Here is a 21,464-nt window from a genome sequence, read left to right as displayed (position 1 = left end):
CTGCTGTGGTCAATCGTGTGACTTATTCCGCCCCCATCCCGGGTTCGACCTTCTATGTGCACGCCTGTCACCCTCGCGGTGCCTTACCTGCTCCTGGGCTTGCAGGATGTCCAGTGGGCCGTGGAGAATAGTCGTGGTGCGCGTAAGCTGGCTCGGACACCCCACGTAAATAAATAAAAAAAAGCTAAACCAAACACACAAAAATTTCTTTTAACGTATCAATTCAAAAATTAATAGCTTTTTTAGAATTTTAAAAGAAAAGAAGAAGAAAAAACCGAATCTTAATACATGAAAGGCAATTAAACTATCTCAGCATTTCAATAAACACATGCTTTACCGTCTTAACACTTTATATGTATATAAAGAAATCAATCCTTATTAAACTAAAATTAAATAATACCTTTACAAATGAGATAATATTGGACATTGTGTTGCCATCAACCGTGAGATTCAATTCAATACCTCGAATTAAGTTTCTTTGTTTTTACTGTGATAGGATTTGTGATTATTGTTTTTTAAAGTATTTTTTATTTAAAAATATATTAAAATAATATTTTTTATTTTTAAAAATTTATTTTTATATTAACATTTTAAAACGAATCAAGCTTATAAAAAAAATAAATTTAAAAATTTTCAAAAATGTGTTTTTAAACTTAAAAAGAAGCAGGCCCTCGTTGAGGCGAACTGTGTTCCAGTCAACCCGATTATTAATCGGCAAACGCTGAAAAGAGAAATTAGTTAGTTATGAACGGATTAAATCTCAATTTAGAGCTTGTTTTGAGATGAGCAAGAATTGAGTCGTTAGCAACGAGGGTTCTACCAAAGGAGAGAGGCATCTGTCAGGAGGTGGAATCAGAAAATGATCCCCGCAAACCCCACAATTAAGCAGGGACCGTTCAATACCTTTCCTTTTTGTACCGTACCGGTTCCCTAGGCGGGACCCTCTTAAGAAACGAGCACCGGAATATTCTGTGGTCGACCACCGGTGGCTGCCTCCTGCCCGCCACCACAGTTTTCAACACTGTCCCATTAGTGCTCTGTACCACAGTCACGATAGGGGATGCTAACTTGAAATACACTCAAAACTACAAAAAGAAGGAAATAATTTTACAAGTAGTAATTGATCGATGGACCACACCTACAAAGATTGATGGGATTCCATCGCCTCTCCTTTAATGCCAGATCATGGGTTTCTTAGACGATTTACGCCTTTCAATTGGTCATGTACACTCTCGTCTCGTATATGAATGATAGCAAGCCGTTGAATGATTTCTTTTTTCCTCATAAAATCTCACCTTTCCCCCCCCTGCATGTTCAGTTTTTTAGATGATAGCCTGCGCCTTCTCGCTTTCAATCCCTGACGTCGATTTTATGAGTATAATATAATCAATCCCTTACTTTTTATATTAGAACATTAAAACAATAAAAATATATAAAAAATTAATATTTTAAAGCTCAAGAAAATAAAAAAAATTATTCAACCACAATGCCAAATAAAATACTCGAAGAAACTAACTTGCGCTGCCCATAAGTTTCTTCTTGTGACCGATTTGAGAAATGATACGTTTTCCATTTTATAAATATTGTACAAGCTCACACCAGGTGGGCGTTAGAGGGTCACGGTACTGGGTTGGCGCAGGTTAGCATGGATTATTATTATTATTATTGTTTTCGAATATTCTATGTAAGCCCATAATGGTTTTGTATATATCCAATGAATGTGTTGTAATGTTTTTGTTTGTAGTATAATATTCATAATAATAATAATAATAAAATTGCCACCAAAGTCTAGGCTGACAGTGCTATCGTAGTTCTTGACAGGGACATGAGATACGTGTCCCTTGGGCCTTGGAGGGTGACCTTCTCGTGAGCTATTGAAGAAATAACAGTCGTTGCCTTAATTAATTATGGATTGGAAGGGCTTATAACCAGTTTGAGATGACATTAGTTTTTTTAATGATTTTTTAAAAACATGTTTATTTTTATAAACATATTGAATTAATTTTTTTTAGTATTTTTAATTTTTATTAAAAAAATCGTTATCATGCTTATCAGAAAGGTGGTAAAAATGAATTTCACAAAAATCTATAATTAATTACATTGTAATATCTTGTTAAGTAAAATGAAATCCAAAAGCATTATTAGTAGAATCTTCTGCATTCAACTTGTTTAATGTAATCAAAACACTTATCTAAAAAATATCTAATCAATATAAAGTATAATTAATATGGAAACAAAAATCATTATTATTAATGATGTTCGATAATGAATAAGAGATTTGATTTGTATTTTATTAAGTAAATTAATTGTTTTGAAAACCTAAACATAATTCAATATATTAAATAAATGTTTAAAACTAAACAACTCCTTGGATGATAGCAATTTCTTAGAGTTAAAAATTATAATTGTTAGTCTATTCTATATAATTAAAAAAATTACATAAATATTCGTATTATAAATAAATTAAAATTAAACTATATCATACGATAAGGAATATTATCTCCGTATCGAATCCTCGTTGGTGAACATAATTCTTGCATATTTCACTGCCCATAATTGCCAACCAAAATCCAAAGCCAATAAATACCAATCATCACAATTAAATACACTACCTAACCATCATTTTTATGCTCCAATAGCCTAACTAATCTCGATTAAGAGAAGAACAACGCGACATATTGTCTATCTCGCGAGACATTAAACGGACTCCACGAGAAGATTAACTACCATGACAGGCTATAACCGGTAAGAACAGTTAAGGAAAGGGTTTATGCCGTTAAGTTGGTCCCTGTACTTATATAATGTTTTCATTCAGGTCCTAGCTTATATTTTTAGGGGGGGGGGGGGGGGGGGTTGCAAATTGTAGGAGATGATCATGTCCAATCAAAATTTGAACGCAAAAAAGTTCTTGGTGTACGGTGTTTTCGAAAGAAAGAAAATTTTTTCATCTTCAATTTAATATTTATATTATGTTTTTAAATTATTTTAATGTGTTAAAATTAAAAATAAAATTTAGCAAATAAAAATATATATTATTTTTATATATTTAATAAAAAATATTTTAAAAAATAATTATTATCACAGTGTAAAACACCACCTAAAATTCTGTTTAACATTGCGGTGATAATTGTTTTTTAAAATATTTTTCGTTTAAAAATTTATTAAAATAATATATATTTTTTATTTTTTTAAATTTATTTTTGATATTAAAACAATTTGAAAATAAAAAAAAATTAAAACAAAAAATATAATAATTTTGTTTTTTAAAAAAACATATATTTTTTTAAAAATCAAAAAGGTATTTATTTATCCGCAACGAGGGATGGTTTTCTATTAGCAATTTGCTGGTGTATAAGAAAACGTGTCAACCATTTTAATTACATATTTCTCGATTACAAGACCAATTTGATAATAGCACATAGCTGACGAGAACCACATCGGTAAAGAATCGAAGAACCACATAGCCAATAAAATAATTTAAAGAATTCATGGACCAGTCAATTGGTAGGTAAAAAAACCTCATGAGCTATCAAACCAAGATCCAAAAGGGACCGGTGACCGGGAAACAAGAAGACGAAGATATGAACAACAGTCTTAAATGCAAAAAGATCTCTGTGTTTCCCCTCAATATTGGACCATTATCAAGACTCCATTGTTCTTGTCCAAAATATATATATGGATGTATGCATGCTAAAGAAAGAGAGAATAGAAAGAGAGACAAAACTGAAAGCCAACCGTGTTAGTTTGTTATCTCTTATATATATAAACATAAAAACACTCTCTTTCACCGACCATTACACATTACTTTAAGTTCTCATATAAACTTCTCTTTTCCTCTCTGGAAACATAAAAAGCTTTGGTTTTTAAGGCTGTCTTAGACTGACATTTTTAAGTTGCAAGCAAGTTTAAAGCTTTATCTGTGGTGGGGTTTTAGCACTTGGTGTTTTTGTGTAACTGAGTTGAGAGCTGGTTGACTAAGGGTTGAATAGTTTAATGGGGTATTTGTGATCGAAGTTCGAATTGGTTAGTGAAATCTTTGGTGGTTAAGGAAAAAATGGGTAGTTCGGTTTTAAAACAGAAACTGAAGAGTCTTTGTTGCAGTAATGGATGGTCTTATGGGGTTTTTTGGTGCTTTGATCAGATAAATTCCATGTAAGTTTGTTCCTTTTTTCTTTGTTTTGCACTTTTTATTTACTTTTTTTTTGTATTTTACTTTTTTTCCCCTCAAGGAAAAATGTTTGCATGATTTTTCTTTGGGTTATCTTCTCTCTCAAAGTTTTGATCTTTTCTTGAAGTTGGTTTTTTGGGTTTTTAGTTTTATATGCAGTAATTGTTGATTCTCCATATCTGAATTTAATGTTTACAATCTTCCAATAATTTTTTTAAAAAAGGAGACATGAAACTTTTTCTTTTTCTCCTTTTTTTTTCCCCTTCTGTTTAAATTTGTAACTTGAAGCAGTAGAGGAAAGAAAATGGCTTTATTGGTGCAGCATTTTAGCATAATATGCTGTTTTATAGTAATGAAATTCTCTCGAGACGGACTAGATTTGTAAAATTTTCACCTTTACTATTTTGCCTGTTTTTGGAAGTAGCCATGGCTTGAATCTTGCCATATATTTGTATGGCAATGATATTTTGCTTACAGTTAAAATTCTCTTGTTTGAGATGTGACCAGGTTGTTGACCATGGAAGATGCCTACTATGAAGAGGAAATGGGGGCTGTAGTTAACAGTATGCTTTCAGAGGCCCACATACTAGGTGAAGGGTAAGCTCTATGCGATATTTTGTTTCCGAAATGCAGTTATTTTTTCTCAACAGTTCTGTCAATCTCCAGAATACAACCTTTAGGCCATTTATTTCCAAGCATTAGAAGAACTTTGATAGACCTAATGTTGTTGTCGTGGTCTAATTCAGAATTGTTGGCCAAGCTGCTTCCACTGGAAAGCACCAGTGGATTTTCTCAGATGCTAGTGATGGAGGCTGGGATTCTGCTGCTTCTATTGGAGGTCAAGACATATTCCAGGTAATTCTCCCTTTGCTTCTTATTTAACATTAACTACTGTACTAGTTGCTATTGAAATTACTTTTCTTTTTTCTTTAGCTTCTTTGGTTGAAATGCTCAAAATTGCTGAGTGTTAGTTGACTCGTTTCTGCTTGCCTGAAAATTTCCTTTTCTTACAGGATGATTCTGAAATTCATCGCCAATTTTCTTCTGGAATAAAGGTACTGTTTGTTGGAATGCAAATCTTTCCTTCTGTCACCCATTTTTATGATATGCCCTTTGAAACTCATCCAAGACCTTGAACATTTGTATTGACTTAAATTGCCATCTGCAGACAATTGCAATAATCTCTGTGGAATCACATGGAGTGGTACAATTTGGATCCACCCTGAAGGTGAGCAGTTCAAAAGCATATCAAATGAATTTAACCGTCCTGCAAAAATTTGCTTGGGGAGAGGGGGAGTTTTGTTGTATCTTTTATAAAAAAATAAAAAAACTATTTCTGCATTTCATTGACTGGTGTGAAAGCAAATATACATGATCCATCACATACCAAGCATAGATGAATGTTTGTTGACTTCAATGGTTTTAATATTGCAGATTTTGGAGAGAGATGAATTTTTGGATCAAACAAAAAGATTGTTTGGTGAGATGGAAAATGTTGACGGGCTTACTTCGAAGGCCAACTCGCCTTCATCTTTGAAGAGTGAAAGTTATGATCTAAATGAGTGGTTTGATTCCTTCTGCAACGGGAATATCATGCCCATGCTTGGTGGAAACTGCAATGAGCTGACGGAAATGGCTTATTCTTCGATGGATGTTACTCAGTCCTCTGCTTTCACATCAGATGCTGAACAAGATAGGATGAACCCTTTATGCTTGGATTCCTCTCTTCCTACTAACCAGTTGAATACAGATGTCACCACTGAAGCTCAGATGATATTTTCTAGTCATCCCAGTGCTCAGTTTCAACAGGTGTCTTCTCAATCTCCATCTATGAACAAAATAACTACCCAAACTCCTTGTACTAGTACGTGGATCAGTGGAGACTCTAATTTGACTTCATGGGAGTCAAAGTTCCAATCTGAAATGGTGGTCCAGGACTCTACAACTGTGTTCTCTACGGAAAGATCAATGAACAACCAGCATTCTGGTCCATCAATTCATGTTACAGAAAGAGAAACGAGCCTAAACAGATTCCCTGTAGAGTTCAACCCAGATGATTTGACAATTGATCTATCCAAATCCGGTGTAACAGATAATATTCTAGAGTGGTTTGCCCCTTCACCAGAGCATAGCATAAGTGGAACGGCAGCCATAATGAATGGGAATCTTTCACAATCTGGAGGAGCCACTTCAGCATCATCAGGTCTAATTGGGGATCTCTTAGTTCACATTCCAAGCAAACAACCGGCTACTTCAGCTCAAAGTTCTGTCACTGAAACATATTTTTCCAGTGGAAAAGAGAAATCTGTGAGCGTCACCGGCGCTGAAAATGATCTGTTTGAAGGTTTGGGATTAGTATTCAGGGGTGGACAAACTGGGCATTGCTGGGAAGATATGATGATGCCTGTAGCAAGGAGTGGTCAGATAACCGCTAGCACTGGTGTTTCAGAATGCATCTCAGAGTTGGACGTTGGTTCCAAGGTTGGCCCTCAAAAAGGATTGTTCTCAGAATTAGGACTTGAAGAGCTTTTAGATAGTGTTAGTAATTCTAGTTATGTTACAAAGTATAGCATTGATGATCAATTATCCAATGCTAAGAGAAGAAGAGTGGAAAATTCATTGGTAAGTAGTGATAAACTTCAGTTAGTGAATGCTTCTTACCCTACCAGCAGCAGGATGATGCAGCCTGCATATAATTTGGACAAGACAAAAAATCTTCCATCAAAACAAGAGGTGTTCCCCAAATCGCAAGTAAGCTTGTGGATTGATGATAGCTATAGCGTCAATACTGGAAGTTCTGGTTTACCAAAACCTGAGGAGCTTGCAAAGCCCACCAAGAAAAGAGCCAGACCTGGGGAAAGTACTAGACCTAGGCCGAAAGACCGTCAGCAGATACAAGACCGTATCAAAGAGTTGAAACAGATCATCCCTGATGGTGCAAAGGTATGCAATCTTATGATTTGCTTTCAATGAATTATCCTATGTATTTGTTAAATTATTAGATTTCTCATATGACTTTCTGCTGAATGGTGATGCCAAATACAGCCATAAATCTTCTTGGCCAATAGAAGCACACTTAAAAATCTAGATCGTTGACATGTGTTTCCTTTGATGATGTAACAGTGTAGCATTGATGCTCTGTTGGATCGCACCATCAAGCACATGTTATTCTTGCAAAGTGTGACCAAATACGCTGAAAGGCTTAAACAAGCTGACGAGCCAAAGGTAACCAGCTCGTTTGTTTAATTTTGTTGCATGCTGACAAGTGAACAACCTTCCACTGGCAAATGTTGTTTACTTACAATTTGCATTTGTATAGTTGATTGGCCAGGAGAATAGACTGCTTCTTAAAGACAACACCACTAGCAGTGGTGGTGCTACATGGGCATTGGAAGTTGCAGACCAATCAATGGTTTGCCCAATAATAGTTGAGGACCTCAGTCAACCTGGCCTAATGCTTATAGAGGTATGTGAGCAGAAGTGAATGTTTTCTCAGAGGATTTGCCAGCCATATCCGAATCCACTAAATGTGTTTTCTTTTTCCGTTACAGATGCTTTGTGAGGATCGGGGATTCTTTCTTGAGACAGCAGACGTAATCAAGGGCTTTGGTTTGAATATACTGAAGGGGCTGATGGAAAGTCGAGAGAATAAGATCTGGGCGCGTTTCATTGTTGAGGTGTGCACATCAAATTAGATTTTAAACTATGGATTTAGGTAACATAAGAATCTTGAGAGAATTACTGATTTTAAAATTTGATACAGGCAAATGTGCACATAACAAGGGTGGAAGTGTTTTGGTACCTTCTCCAGCTTCTAGAACGAACAGGTACTAGTGTGATGGATTCAACAAAGCAGCCTAGTAATTCCATGCATGGAAGGATTCCTGAGTTAAGCAGTTACCAGCTTCCTGCATTGCCATGTCCCGTCAGCCTGACCGAGACTATTCAATGATAGATAGATCTCTTTCGTAGGGATTGTAGAACACTTTGAGCATTCATTTCTTTAGATATTGCTGTGATTTGTGTTCCATTTTGACTCCCTTAAGATCGAAGCAAAATGCGAACATGTTTGATAGATAGGAAATACTTCCAAAGGAAGGGGCTAGGTTTCTAGTTACTCGTGTGGTGCAGCAGTTGGAGGGGGATGTCCCCTTGGATGTTAACTTGTTTTATAATCAGTTGATCTAAGCCAGCATTGCATAGAATTGAAAGAGTGTAGTGAACTGTATTTGTATTTGTTTCGTGTCTTTGTTTTCTTAGGCTTCGCCACCATAATCTGTTTATATAATGAGGTATACCAGTTTAGTGCCGGTGGTTTGGGAGTATGGTAAATATTGTTTTTTAATGTATTTTTTTATTTATAAATGTATTAAAATATTTTTTTTATTTTTTAAAATTTATTTTTTACTTCGGCAGATAAAAATAATACAAAAACACAAAAAAATTAATTTAAAACTAAATTTTTTTTTTTTTTTTTAAACTCAGCAGTTCTAAATAACCTTAATTTTCTTAGGCGAAACCCTTATTTGTTCTTTGTATTAGTTGTTCTCTCTCTCTCTCTCTCTCTCTCTCTTACTCACGTGATGTCTGTATCGACCATAATTAACTTGTTAAATATGTGATCTGATTGTATTTAATAACTTTATTTTCTACAATTATTTTTTTATTTAATTACAAGATAATAAAAATAGATATGTGCATTAGACTGGTTGAATAAAATTTTCTTCAAAAAAAAAAAAACTTTAATAATGGGCTGTGCAAAAGAGCACTTGCTAATATAATTAAAAATAAATAAATTATGATCTTAATAAAAAGAGTAAAAATTGAGTGATATTAAAAAAAATCTTGAATAAAATTTTAATTAATGTATTTTAGTGGACTTAAATCAAATTTTCAAGAAAAACAAAATAAAAGAAAAACAAAATATGTTAGGTGTGGGGGCCAATGCACCTCACCTATAAAGAAAAAAGGCTAGACCGCGAGTCAAGCAATTTTTTTAAGGGATGGAAAACATCTACATCATTATTTTATATATAAAAAATTAGATGACATGTTGTTTGTATCTCCAATCACGGTGATGGTTGGAAAATCGAGCAATGAGTTTTTCAAAAAAAAAAATCATGTTCAAATTATTTTAATCTAAAAACACCTAAAACACACCCTTAGAATCTCAATGAACCAATTTCTCAACCCTAAACACCTATAAATTGGTTAACAAACACAACATTAAGCTATTTTTTTTTTCTCAACTTCAATCTATTTTTTTTTTGGCAAACTGAGATGGAATAATGGAACTCCTCTCTTGAAATGCAACCTATTAATACCAAGAATGATGATCTTTTTGGTCGTATGATCGTGGCCAATTAATGATTTTTTTTGTTTTCTTTTAATTTTTTGAAGACTCTCTTTTTCACTCTTTAACTTAAAGATTGAAATACAAATAAAATAAACTTTTAGATCAAAATATAAAATCTCAAAAAACATGGAATAAAAATGAAAAATAAAAAACTTGGGAGACCAAAAATGATACAAACACACCTCGACTACAGTAGAAAAAAAGAAGAAGAAAGAGGTTGGGAATTTGTTTCGGCGTCAATTTCGGTCCTTGGAGTTTTAATTATAATTAATCAAGAAAAATGAGTTTGATTTTTCCAAATTGAGCCTCAATTTAATGCTCTAACTTTTTTTTCAACATTGAGAGAAAACCCTATAAAGTTAACTTAAACAAATTATCAAATCCAATTCTAAATAAATTAATTATGGAAAGATCACAATGGAAAAAAAAAAATAACCAAAAAAAGGACAAAAAAGAAGAAAACATTGGGTGAATTAATAAAAACATTCACAATCCATAGTGAATCCATAATACCTTTTAATTAAAAGTCTCATAAAAAAAGGATTAGAAATATAAAAAAAACTTTAGGAGACCAACAATGTTAAAAACACACCTCTAACTACAGTAGAAAAAAATAACAAGAGGCTGGGAATTTGTTTTGGTGTCAATTTTGGAAGGGTCACATTGAAAAAAAAAACAAAAAAAAGGATAATATTGTTTGAATTAGTTGTCATAACCCATATTTTGATCCCTATTTTCTCTATCTAATTTATTTTTTTGCATTTAATCTTCTAAATAATAAAAAGAAAAAGAATTTAGGGAGTGAATTGAGAAGAAGTAAAGCAAAAGGGGACTAAAAAATAATAATAAGAGATTATACAAAAGAGAAGAAAAAATGAGAGGATGAAACAAAATTGAAAGATTATTGAGAGAGATACCACACTTTAGAAGAGGATATTAATTAATCAAGAACTCATGGTTAAGAAAGAAACAACATAATTGTGTAAGATTATTTTTCTAGTTTAGTTTTTCATGTTTTGTATGGGATCTTAATAGGTATAAATAGCAAACATTCAGATGGACACATATAGAGATTAAAGGGGAGAGACTCTTCCAAACAAAAACCTATAAAAATAGCAAGAAAAAAAAAGCTTCTGAAGTTCTCAGAAAATCTAGCAACAACTTCTCGATATTTGTTCTTTTTTTTTTAATTAATGTAGGTGTCCAGGTCAGTATGCGTGCACCTCGACTAATTTCACAGGCCCTGAAGTTAGCGACCGTGTAAGCCTCTAGTGACCCTAATGTTTGTGAGACCCGAACCGGTGACCTCTAGAGAGCAAATCTAAAATCTGACCAGTTGAGCTATATCCTTCAAAGTTCTATTATTTTAGTATATTGGGAGGTGGCCGACAATGCCCATACTAGGGGTGAGCAAAAAAACTGAAAAACCGAGAAAACCAGAAAAAAATTACTGAAAAAACCGAACCGTGAAAAAAACCGATTAAACCGATTAAAATTTTGAAAAAACAGGCCGGTTCGGTTCGGTTTCGGTTTTATAAATCTAAAACCGAAAAAACCGAACCGAACCGAACCCAAACGAAAAAAACCGAGCCAAACCGGCAAAAAACCGAGCCAAAATGAAAAAACCGAGCCAAACCGGTTTGAACCGGTTTTTGTCCTGAAAAAATTGAACCGAAACCGGTCGGTTTGCACCGGTTTTCGTTTGGTTATTTTTTTATATAAAAACTGAACTGAACCGAAAATGATCACTCATAGCCCATACCTCGGGGAAGAGGAAGAAGTTGGCCACCCTTTAGAGTGGTCCTCACTACCCTGCCATGGCGGCACGTGCAACAAAGCTTCAAGATCCAGACTATAAGGTTGTGCATACTATACATGTGTCAAGGATGTTTCTTTTATTCCATCAATTTTCTTCCCATTCCAGCCAACTCAACGACCCATATATATTAATTTACTCGTTCACCTGAGATCATAAATTGCGCTTTCAATACGGTAAACCATATAGGTCATGGCAAAATAAAAGCTGAGATACTATGTGATGTCCCCGTTACTGGAATTCTTCTCACAAACATCTTGAGGAAAATGAGCTTCTCTTATGCTTTCATTTGCTCAATCAGATTCTGAACTGCTGCTGTGAAACAGCTTGTAGAAATTGTAACCTGTAGGCTAAATGAACAAGCAAGCAAACTGGATTTAAGCCCCCAAAATCACCCGAATGGTTTTAGTCTGTTGCAGCCAGTGTAGCTGTATAACTGGTTAACCTGTATTGCAGGCAGCATTACAAATGATCCCCTGTGTAGATGAAGTCCCTATCGTGCACAGAATTAAAGCTTAATATTACAAACGTTTCCCTGTGAAGATGAAGTCCCTATCCTGCACAGAATTAAAGCTTAAATTTGCTCTGCTCTCGTGGATTCCAAGTGCCTTAATATATTAGTGCACTGCTCTCAACATCAATACCATGTCATCATCCTCGATCGCTATGCATATCTTCGGTGACAGTCCTCATAGTTTAACATAAAGTACTGTTATTTATGAATAAATCACCACGCACTAAGAGATTCCATGGTAATATAGCTATTACATTAGGTAGGTATATATATTCTTGTTCATAACTTAATCAGAAAACAAATTTCCAACAGTGGGTAGGAGTTTTCATGAGAGATCTGACATGCCACGTTAAAGGACATGCCATCTTGGTGCTTCCTCCACCAGGAATTAAATGTGGAGTGAAGTATGCTTCAACATTTTTGCTGCCATACATCAGAAAACATAACTTCTAGCCAATAAGCTACGGAAAGACATGCACAATGCTTCCTAATGCAAATGTTAAGCCATAAATTATATTTGATTAAAAGGTCATTGATATCTGCTTGTCAATACTGTTGTTGTTAGTACTATATAATTAAGCATGAGAGGAAGTTGACACGGTGTGGAAAGAGAAGCAACTTTTGATAGTTGGATGTGCCTTTCAAATCAGTGCATTTGTGGACTGCATGCATGCGTTAGGAGATAAGTGTTCCTTCCATTCAAGTGAAATAAGCACACGCCAATTAAAAGCCTTGCTTAATTCCTTAAACCGTGATTTACAAGTTTTATAAATAGGGAAAACTTGAATAGTCCAAGTCATGACCTAATTTAGATGATGTTTTAAAATTCAAGATATATAAATAAAATATTATTTAGTACTTGAGATAGTGGTTAATTAATATATTCATGTATTTGGATTTCTTCTTCTTAATCTAAAGAACTCCAGGTTTATAATAGAAGTTTTGATTACTTATAAAAACAGCTTCAATCGGAGAGACTCAAAGACTCTCCGATGATAAAGTTAATATCTTTAGGAGAAATGTGTTAAATAACTTAAAAGAGCTTTAAATTTCATGAACAAAGATATTTATTCTTCAGTTTTAAGTTTGTTAATGCTATGAAATCTAAGTATTTTTATTTTAAGATATGAGAAGTTGTGAATCTCTTATCTAGATGGTTCAGGGGGTATTTATACCTTCTAAATCTTGTCATTTTCATAAACAAATAAAAAAGAGTTGAAAAGTCCTCTACTTTCGACGATATTAATTAGAAGTAAATATCTCTTATATATCATTAATAAAATAATAAGTATGGTATGCTCTTTAAGAGACTTTATTACACCTATAAGCATAGGGAAATCATTATCTTAGTGTGAACAATTATTTTAGATGGAGAGACATTATGGTTTATTATGTCTTTAACACTTATATTATAGAGGATCGTCTATGATCAAGTATAAAGCTTTAGAATTTGATAATATTTAAGTTGTTTGTGTCTGACATGTTTGCTAGACTCATGTTACCTTGGATTTGAATGGCTATCAAGTTCAAGTATCCTGGGTTTAGTATGTTTGTCAGACCCATATTATCTTAAACTTGACTAGTTATTAAGTCCAAGTATCTCAAGTCTGGTATATTTGTCAGACCAACTTTACTTTGAACTTGATGGACTACTAAGTTCAAGTGTCTTGGATCTAGCATGTTTGTCAGACCCACGTTACCTTAAACTTGGTTGACTGTCAAGTGTCATGGACTTGACGGATTGCCAAATCCAAGTGCCTTAGATCTAGCATGTTGATCAGTCCTACGTTACCTTGGACCTGACGGACTATCAAATCCAAATACCTTGGATGTGGTATATTTGCCGAACCCATGCTATCTTGAACTTGACTGATTATCGTGTCTAAATATCTTGAATTCGCATAAGCATTTGATTTAATAAAAATCTTAACAAAAAGTTAATTCATTTGGATATGCTGCAGTATTTAACAAATGGTAATTAACAGCTGCAACTTATTTGCATTTTCAAAAGGCATGTCAAGACCACTTGCTGTGCTTGTCCTATTCCACCTTACAAATGATAGGATATACTAGAGTTTCTAGATTCATATTGGACTCTCCACTTTGGCTGAAAGCCACTAATTAAAAGAAGGTTTCACAGCAAGCTCATGAGAATTATGAATCTCTTTCGTACGCACGCACGCACGCGTGTCCTGTTGAATGTACGTAGGAGATTGAGAAGCTGTAATATTCTCCAGTAGATCAAAAAGGGAAAAACTCAGGGCTTTGGCTATGCGTTCTACAGATCGTAGAAAGCCTGCTTATGGAATAAGAGAAGACCTAATATAATAGTCTGATGATTATACCTAATTTTTCTATGAAATCTAGTTATCTAGATGTGAATTGTAAGCAATTCGGTCATGTAGAGAGGGGCAGAGATACATTCGTCGTTGTTCCTTTCTGAAAAGCAGAAGCATTAACAGGTCATTTCCCCCTCAAGTGGATAAAATAAGTGAAACATGACACTCTCTGCGCAGAAACAAGTTGACTACACTACTATTCTGGACTTGAAAATGCATGCAGATGTTTGTCTAGTATAAGATTAATACTTTACCATGCATATCGTCGGAAACAAATTTTGACTCCTCTGCTAAGTTCTATTTTCAAAACAAATAACCATACTTTTCGTGTCGATCTTACAAGAAAACGTACAAATACTGGGATAGAGCATAGGGCGTTGCCTTCACAAAATAGTAAAGTAGCATAGGACCACAATGGCAATCGCTAAATTAGGATAGTCTAAGATCCCACATCAGAAATATCTGTATATATAAAAATAATTTATCTTATGATGCTGGCGCTGAGTCCTAATTTTCTTATCTATAGGAGACAGACCTGAGAGGAGTCTGATCAAAGATCCACTTAGAAGAAACATTGGACTGTAGAACACATAAAATTTGAGCTTCCTATTATCCAAATCATCATCGCATGGCGTTCGACTTTTCATTTCTGGGACACAAATGTCAACCGATATATCCTAAAATTTTGTTTAGGTCACAAGAATCCCAAGTCTCCCTCTATAGCAGAAATGGCTTGATGAAGAAATAAAGGATGAGGTTAAGGACCTGATTTTGTCAATAATATAATAAATAAAGTTCTTTACATTAAAGTGAACACATGTAAGAGAGAGAGAGATTTTTCTACTATCACAACTTTACCTACCAAAAAAGAATTAAAAATGATCCTCTAGAATTCCCATGTCAGTGGAGTTTTTTTTTTCTGTTTTGTTTTATAAACAAATTCAGTGCAAAGTAACAAATGCCTTCTTTATATACACACTCACACACTTCAATAGTCAGCAACATTTTCATCCGATCCAAGCATCACCTTCCAATTCCACGGAAATAGGGTGCTTTGCAACTAGCTCATTTCCTGGTCTCTACTGCAGAATTCCCTAGTATCACCTATCTTGTCTATCTCAATCTCATTCCAAGGTATCCCATCATTTACTAGGGATACAAGTGAAGTGTAAAATATGGCTCATCAGGAGAAGGCAACAAGTGAAGTGGAGTGGAGAATAACTTTGGGAGATGGGTCATCAAAGAGTTTGGTCCCAGATGCAGGGCCTGTCAGCAGAATATGGATAGGGCTAAAGGGTTTGATAGCAGGGTTGGTTTTGAAAGTATGGAAGTTTTTAAAGAGAGCATGGGATATAGGGGTAGATGACCCTAGAAAAGTGATCCATTGTCTAAAAGTAGGAATGGCACTCACTGTTGTCTCACTCTTTTACTTCATGAGACCTCTGTATAAAGGTGTGGGTGGAAATGCTATGTGGGCTATAATGACAGTTGTGGTAGTCTTTGAAAATACTGTAGGTAAGTACTCCAAATTTGAAACATTGAATCATCAATGTCCAAATTTCTGTAATATATCATCATTCATGGTCATTGGCCCACCCTACTATTTGATGGTCAAGCATTGAAAGAAAACAAAGAAGTAGTTCTTTTTGTATGAATTCTGCAATATTCCTTGAGCTAGTGACCTAAAAGGCTAGGCCATTTTACATTAATCTTTGGATTTAACCTGATTATTATTCTGCAGGTGCAACGATATGCAAAAGTTTGAATAGAGTGTTTGGAACAACTCTTGCTGGCTTTCTTGCCTTTGGTGTCCATTGGGTGGCTAGTCAGTCAGGACAGGAATTTGAGCCCTTAATCACTGGAGCTTCAGTTTTCTTGTTAGGTGTGCATCGATGAACTAACATTTTATTACAAGTTAGTTTACAAAATGAAAACAAAGACAACTAGCTAATCAAGTGTTAAATATCTTCTCTTCAGCTTCTACTGCAACCTTCTCTAGATTTATTCCCTCAGTGAAAGCTCGGTTTGATTATGGTGCCATGATCTTTATCCTCACTTTCAGTCTTGTCACTGTGTCTGGTTATCGAGTGGATAAATTGTTTGATATGGCTCATCAAAGAATATCTACCATTATCATCGGAACTTCTTTATGCATTTTTGTTACCATGTTTATTTGCCCCATCTGGGCTGGGGAGGAGCTGCATATTCTTATCAGCCGCAACATGGACAAACTTGCCAATTCTTTAGATGGTATGTGACTTGCAAGACAGACACTTTAAGATGAGTATTTTCCAGTTTCACAATAATTTATCAAATCCACCACATTTCAGGTTGTGTAGATGAGCATTTCAATTACAATGGTGAACTTAAAGACAGCGATAAACAACCTGACAAGAAATTGCTTGGTTACAAATGTGTGCTCAGTTCCAAGGCCACAGAGGAATCCATGGTATGCACAGGACTTGCCAAAAAAAAAAAAAAATAGATCAAACATAAAATTTCTCAGAATATTTGACTGAAGCTGTGGATAACACTGTTTTCCTTACAGGCCACATTTGCTAGATGGGAGCCTGCGCATGGCCGCTTCAACTTCAAACATCCATGGCAACAATACCTTAAAATTGGTGCATCAATGCGCAGCTGCGCTTACTGTGTTGAGGCTCTTAACAGGTGCATTGATTCAGAAAATCAGGTAACAAATTTTCCCACACTCTTCCTTGATACTTATTAAGCCAATATTTTTTTCCCCTGACAGATTCCCCCCCGTACTTCAATGTCTGAAAACAGGCCTCTGAATTCACAAAGAAGCATCTGAGCAATATTTGCCTGAAAGTGAGCTCCAACTCTTCCAGTGTTATGAAAGAGGTAGCAAAAACTATCAAGACAATGAAAAGATCACCCTCCATAGATTTCTTAGTTGAAGAAATGAGGAGTACAGTGCAAGATCTGCAAAATGAATTAAATTTTCTTCCTAAATTGCTGAGTCCACCAGAAGTATTACATCCTGAAAGCAAGGAAACAGAAGAAACAACCTCCACAACCCATCTCCTGGTAGTTATTCCAGTGGTAACTTTTGCTTCGTTGATGATAGAAATCTCTTCAAGGATCCAAGCTATTGTAGAAACGGTGGAAGAACTAGCTGAGTTAGCTGAATTCAAGGGTGAAGTTCAGGACAAGGACAAACAAAATCAACCGAATACTAATAGAATTGTAGCAAGTCAACTAAATGATGATCAGCAAACTTTGAAGGCTCTTGAAAGGGTCTGATTTTCCATATCAGTATCAGTGGAAAAGGAAACATTTCGACCGGATGGATGCAGTGTAATAAAAAAAAAAGATCAATGTAGCAATGCACATAAACTTATAAAAGCTAGTCAGCTCACAGGACTACTTTAATTCTAGTTACCAGGTTAACGTCAACCATGCAAATTGGAATTCATCTGTTAACTTGTATTCTTCAAAATAAATTACTCAGACCACCTTGTGATTGTATATTTTTGTCGGAAACTTTCTTATTCATGCGAAAATCTATGGCTTTTTTTACCGCCAAAAATAATAGAGATGGGTCAACTTCAGCATCACGTTGGCCCATTTATTATTGGGCTCAGGCCCATTTATTGTCAATTTCAAATTAACCGCCAAATAAGTTAAGCCCAGAGACCCAAAACTCTCTCTTTTACAAAAGAATTCTAAATCCAGGACTTTTCAAGGGTTTTCGAAACCGCCATTAAAATCGACTCTCTCTCCTCACAGTAACAGTCGACCTCTCCCTCTCTCTGGATTTTGTTTTGATTTCGTGTTCGTGATTATAATTAAAATGGCAGACACGGCTCTTATCTCGGAGAAACCTTCAAATGCTTCCCCTCTCGATCCTCCTTCTCGCTTCATCTGCCACGTGTATGTCCTTGATTTCTTCTTCAATTACCGCCATTAAGATGTTGTTCGTAATCTAACTTAATTTTCAAATTGAGTCGGTGCCAGAAGTAATTTTCACACTAAACCTGTCCCCGGTGCAATTCTCGCCACTGCTCTCTTCCCTGCTATAAGGTAAATAAAAAGGTGCTTTTTTTTATTTTTAATGATTGGTTTTGTGATAATTTATTTGTTTTTTTTTGTCATTGATTTTAGTTTTGTTACGGTGTGAGCAGTCGCATGGTGAGAGATGTACAGAGTCGTTTATGAGAGAAAACGTGATGGAAGAGGAAACGAAGCGGAAAATGCTTGATATTTTGAAAAGGTTTCATTCCGAGGAGCAAGAAGGAATGGATGATAGCATGGACGACGATGATCTTGAGGATGGTAACAATTTTTTATTTATTTAATGCAAAGTCTTGATGAGAATTGTCTTGGTGGAGAAACAATTTCAGTTTGTTAGTTTTGGAATTGTGAAAGTTTATTGGTGAATGATGGTAATTTTTGGTCTGATGATTAGCTAAGGAATGGGATTCGTAAAGCTATAATTTGTTGAAGTTTTAGAATGATAATATGGTTATAATTCTATCCCTGTTCATGTTTCCGTTTAATTTTATGGAAATGTAAAGCTAGTGAGATTTTTGTGGCTTTCAACTGTTAGAAGGGCTAGTTTTTTAGTTTCTTTCTCCCTACTTTTTTCTTCTTTCGTTGAGGAGGGTACACAAAACAAGCTCTTTCTTTCTTTCCTTCTCTCTCTCTCTTCCCCCCTCCTCATTATAGTGTAGAATAACTGTCCTCTAACATGGATTTTCTGGGCTGTCATGCACTTGTGTTTCAGTAAAATAGAAATGTGAACTCTTGAGAATAGGTTTGTACATAATTAGTGCACTGATTTGACATGTTATAAATACCTAACTTTCCAATTGCAATATAAGGGATTTTACCTGATTTTTCTCTTATTTTATTTGTATATAGATTCTGTTCTTTCTGGGGAGACTGTTCAGAAGGTGTTATCTGGTATGTTTTTGTGTTCTTTCTTTTTTAAGTTATGGCATCTAATTGATTCTTCTTTTCTTATCATTCAGTACTTCTGATATTTTGATTTCCTTTTTAACCGATTTTTCTAACTCCTTGGGTTGGAGTTAGAGTACTATTTAACCTGTGTGCTCTGATGCTTTCACCCAGGAAGCTGACAGAATTCATATATTGTTCTTCATTGCAGGTGGTCCAATCAATTTTGATGATTTATCGGCAGAAGAGAAGAAACATTTCCAAAGAGCTGTGGCATCTGGAGAACTCAGCAAGCTGGTCGAGCCATGGGATCCATGGTGGTTGAAGTCTTCTGCTAGAACTATCTCTCTTAGCAAGGAAGGAACCAGACTTGTTCAGCCACTTACCAAAGAGGAAGCATCATCATCACATGATGGTGCAGGGTACCAACCTAGTGAGATTCTTCCTGTCCCTGATACCTCCTGTCAGGAAACTTGTTTCTAGAGAGCCATCACCCTTCTTAGCCTATCACTTGGGTGACATTATATATAGCTACTGCTTCACACAACGCCTCTACAATGGAGATTGGCAATCAGATGCCATAGGGTCAGAAACAGCGGTATTGAGTGTCTCCTCTGTCTTAGGTCAAGCTGGGCAGCCAGAAACCGTGCTGGAAGCTCTTTCATATTGTTTGGAGCGAACTTGCTCTCCTGAGTATAGACACATGGGTAGACTGCAATTTGGACTGGGTCTCGTCGATGATGTAATACACGTGATGTCACCTGGTGGCCATGCTTTAATCTGCTTGCTCAGTGATCTACAGAAGATGGTTCAGGCTGGAGAAAAGGAGCTGAAAGCTGAGGAAACGAGAAAGGCAGAGTCAGAAATCCGGAGTAAGCTGAAACTTGCCGAGAGGAAGGTCTATTTCATAATGTGTTGGGTGCATGAGCAGCCAGGGGAAGCCTGGTCCTCGTTAGCCGCCATCGTAAGGGCAGAAAAAAGCTCAGGCATGGATTATAGAGGAGGTAAAAATCTTCCAGCAGCAAAAAAATAAAACAGAATCTGGGGGAAAGGTTTTTTTTTAACTTTTTATTAATTTTTTAATGTTTTTTCTAAAAAAATTTAATATGTTAATATTAAAAATAAATAAATAAACATACCCGCCATCATCTTCTAACCCTTCTAATGTTTTTTGTTTTTTCGCCATTCCCTCATTGCACTGAACACAAGACGACACTGCAGCCTTGTGCGATTCAGTGGAGTATGTTTTGAATTTAGTAGGTTGATAAAATGAGTTCTACAATTTTACAAGCCATTTTGCATTTTATTTGATAGTTAACGGATCTATTTCTTTTTGGAAAATAACAGAGGGATCTATTTCGGTTTACAAATGTGAAAGTAACTATATGAATACATATGGCATGATAATATTAAACAGATGGACTTTATATATATATATGTGTGTGTGTGTGTGTGTGGATTTATTTTTGTTTGTTCAAGTATGCACAAATTGATCCTATAAATAAAATAAAATAAAATAATGGAGTTTTTTTGAAGAAAATAAAAAAAAATTAGTTAATATATTTTCTATTATATCTGCATCGAAATATTATCTCCAATGTAACATTCGACGAAGAGGATCTTTTTTTTTTCAAGAAAAAAATAAAAGTAAATTAATTTGGTCTTGAATATAGTATAAGATTATGATGCTAATTTAACTCTCTTTTTCTAAAAGCACGAATTTGGGAGCGGAATTACATGGTTATTGCAGGGCATAATAAGCAGGGCCTTTTGACTTTAATTTGCAAAAGTTGACATATGAAACCATATAAGTGGTGGCCCAGTGGTAAGAGCATGAGACCAAGAGGTTTGCTTCCTCTGTGGTCTCAGGTTCGAGCCATGTGGTTGCTCATATGATGGCCACTGGAGACTTACATGGTCATTAACTTCAGGGCCCGTGGGATTAGTCGAGGTACGCGCAAACTGGCCCGGACACCCACGTTAAACTAAAAAAAAAAAAGTTGACATATGAATTTTGATTTAAGTAATAATTGAAAAGTTATTTTTTATAAGCAATTTATTAAAAAAAAAAATGTGTTGTAACAATTATCGATGCAATTAAAAAACTTGGGATTTTTTTGGTAACTTTTTTTTTTTTAATTTGATCATTGATATTATATTGATTTAGGGTTAAATTTTATGATTTGTTTCAGTTGGCTTTGCATTGGTCTTTGTTATGTTGAGAAACAAATTCAATACTAGATTGATGTTTGATTTGACAAAATCAAGGTCAATTTTATTGATTTTTTTTAATTGAGTTATTCCAGGTTATTTTTTTTGTAACTTAACTCTTTTTTTTCCAATTGAAT

At 34.9% G+C, this 21,464-nt stretch overlaps 2 protein-coding genes and 1 pseudogene across 2 annotated transcripts; all 3 read left to right on the top strand.

Annotated features, from left to right (window-relative positions):
- The first annotated feature begins 3,511 nt into the window (after window positions 1-3,511).
- On the top strand, window positions 3,512-8,485 carry LOC7467052 (transcription factor bHLH157). Its single transcript, XM_006368734.3, has 10 exons — window positions 3,512-4,152; window positions 4,676-4,765; window positions 4,915-5,023; window positions 5,182-5,223; window positions 5,337-5,396; window positions 5,603-7,111; window positions 7,292-7,393; window positions 7,488-7,634; window positions 7,720-7,845; window positions 7,932-8,485. Exons 1-10 carry the CDS (start codon window positions 4,055-4,057, stop codon window positions 8,118-8,120), a joined length of 2,472 nt encoding a protein of 823 aa, XP_006368796.1. The 5' UTR covers window positions 3,512-4,054; the 3' UTR covers window positions 8,121-8,485.
- Window positions 8,486-15,173: 6,688 nt separating this feature from the next.
- LOC7467051 (aluminum-activated malate transporter 10) lies at window positions 15,174-17,685 on the top strand. Its single transcript, XM_002299403.3, has 6 exons — window positions 15,174-15,708; window positions 15,935-16,075; window positions 16,171-16,443; window positions 16,524-16,642; window positions 16,742-16,885; window positions 16,981-17,685. Exons 1-6 carry the CDS (start codon window positions 15,369-15,371, stop codon window positions 17,458-17,460), a joined length of 1,497 nt encoding a protein of 498 aa, XP_002299439.2. The 5' UTR covers window positions 15,174-15,368; the 3' UTR covers window positions 17,461-17,685.
- Window positions 17,686-18,010: 325 nt separating this feature from the next.
- Window positions 18,011-20,434, top strand: LOC7467050 (uncharacterized; annotated as a pseudogene).
- Window positions 20,435-21,464: the final 1,030 nt, after the last annotated feature.

The sequence above is a fragment of the Populus trichocarpa genome, chromosome 1, assembly GCF_000002775.5.
Source record: "Populus trichocarpa isolate Nisqually-1 chromosome 1, P.trichocarpa_v4.1, whole genome shotgun sequence".
Lineage (NCBI taxonomy): Eukaryota > Viridiplantae > Streptophyta > Magnoliopsida > Malpighiales > Salicaceae > Populus > Populus trichocarpa.
The sequence above is the reverse complement of the archived record's forward strand: the minus strand, read 5'-3'. Positions and strand labels throughout refer to the sequence as shown.

Bases quoted from the DNA above. Each gene is read 5' to 3' on its own strand.
- LOC7467051 (XM_002299403.3), top strand. From the start codon at position 15,369: ATGGCTCATCAGGAGAAGGCAACAAGTGAAGTGGAGTGGAGAATAACT. The intron at 15,709-15,934 runs GTAAGTACTCCA...ATTATTCTGCAG, and splicing joins AGTCTTTGAAAATACTGTAG to GTGCAACGATATGCAAAAGT. The intron at 16,076-16,170 runs GTGTGCATCGAT...TCTTCTCTTCAG, and splicing joins AGCTTCAGTTTTCTTGTTAG to CTTCTACTGCAACCTTCTCT.
- LOC7467052 (XM_006368734.3), top strand. From the start codon at position 4,055: ATGGGTAGTTCGGTTTTAAAACAGAAACTGAAGAGTCTTTGTTGCAGT. The intron at 4,153-4,675 runs GTAAGTTTGTTC...AGATGTGACCAG, and splicing joins TTTGATCAGATAAATTCCAT to GTTGTTGACCATGGAAGATG. The intron at 5,397-5,602 runs GTGAGCAGTTCA...TTAATATTGCAG, and splicing joins AATTTGGATCCACCCTGAAG to ATTTTGGAGAGAGATGAATT.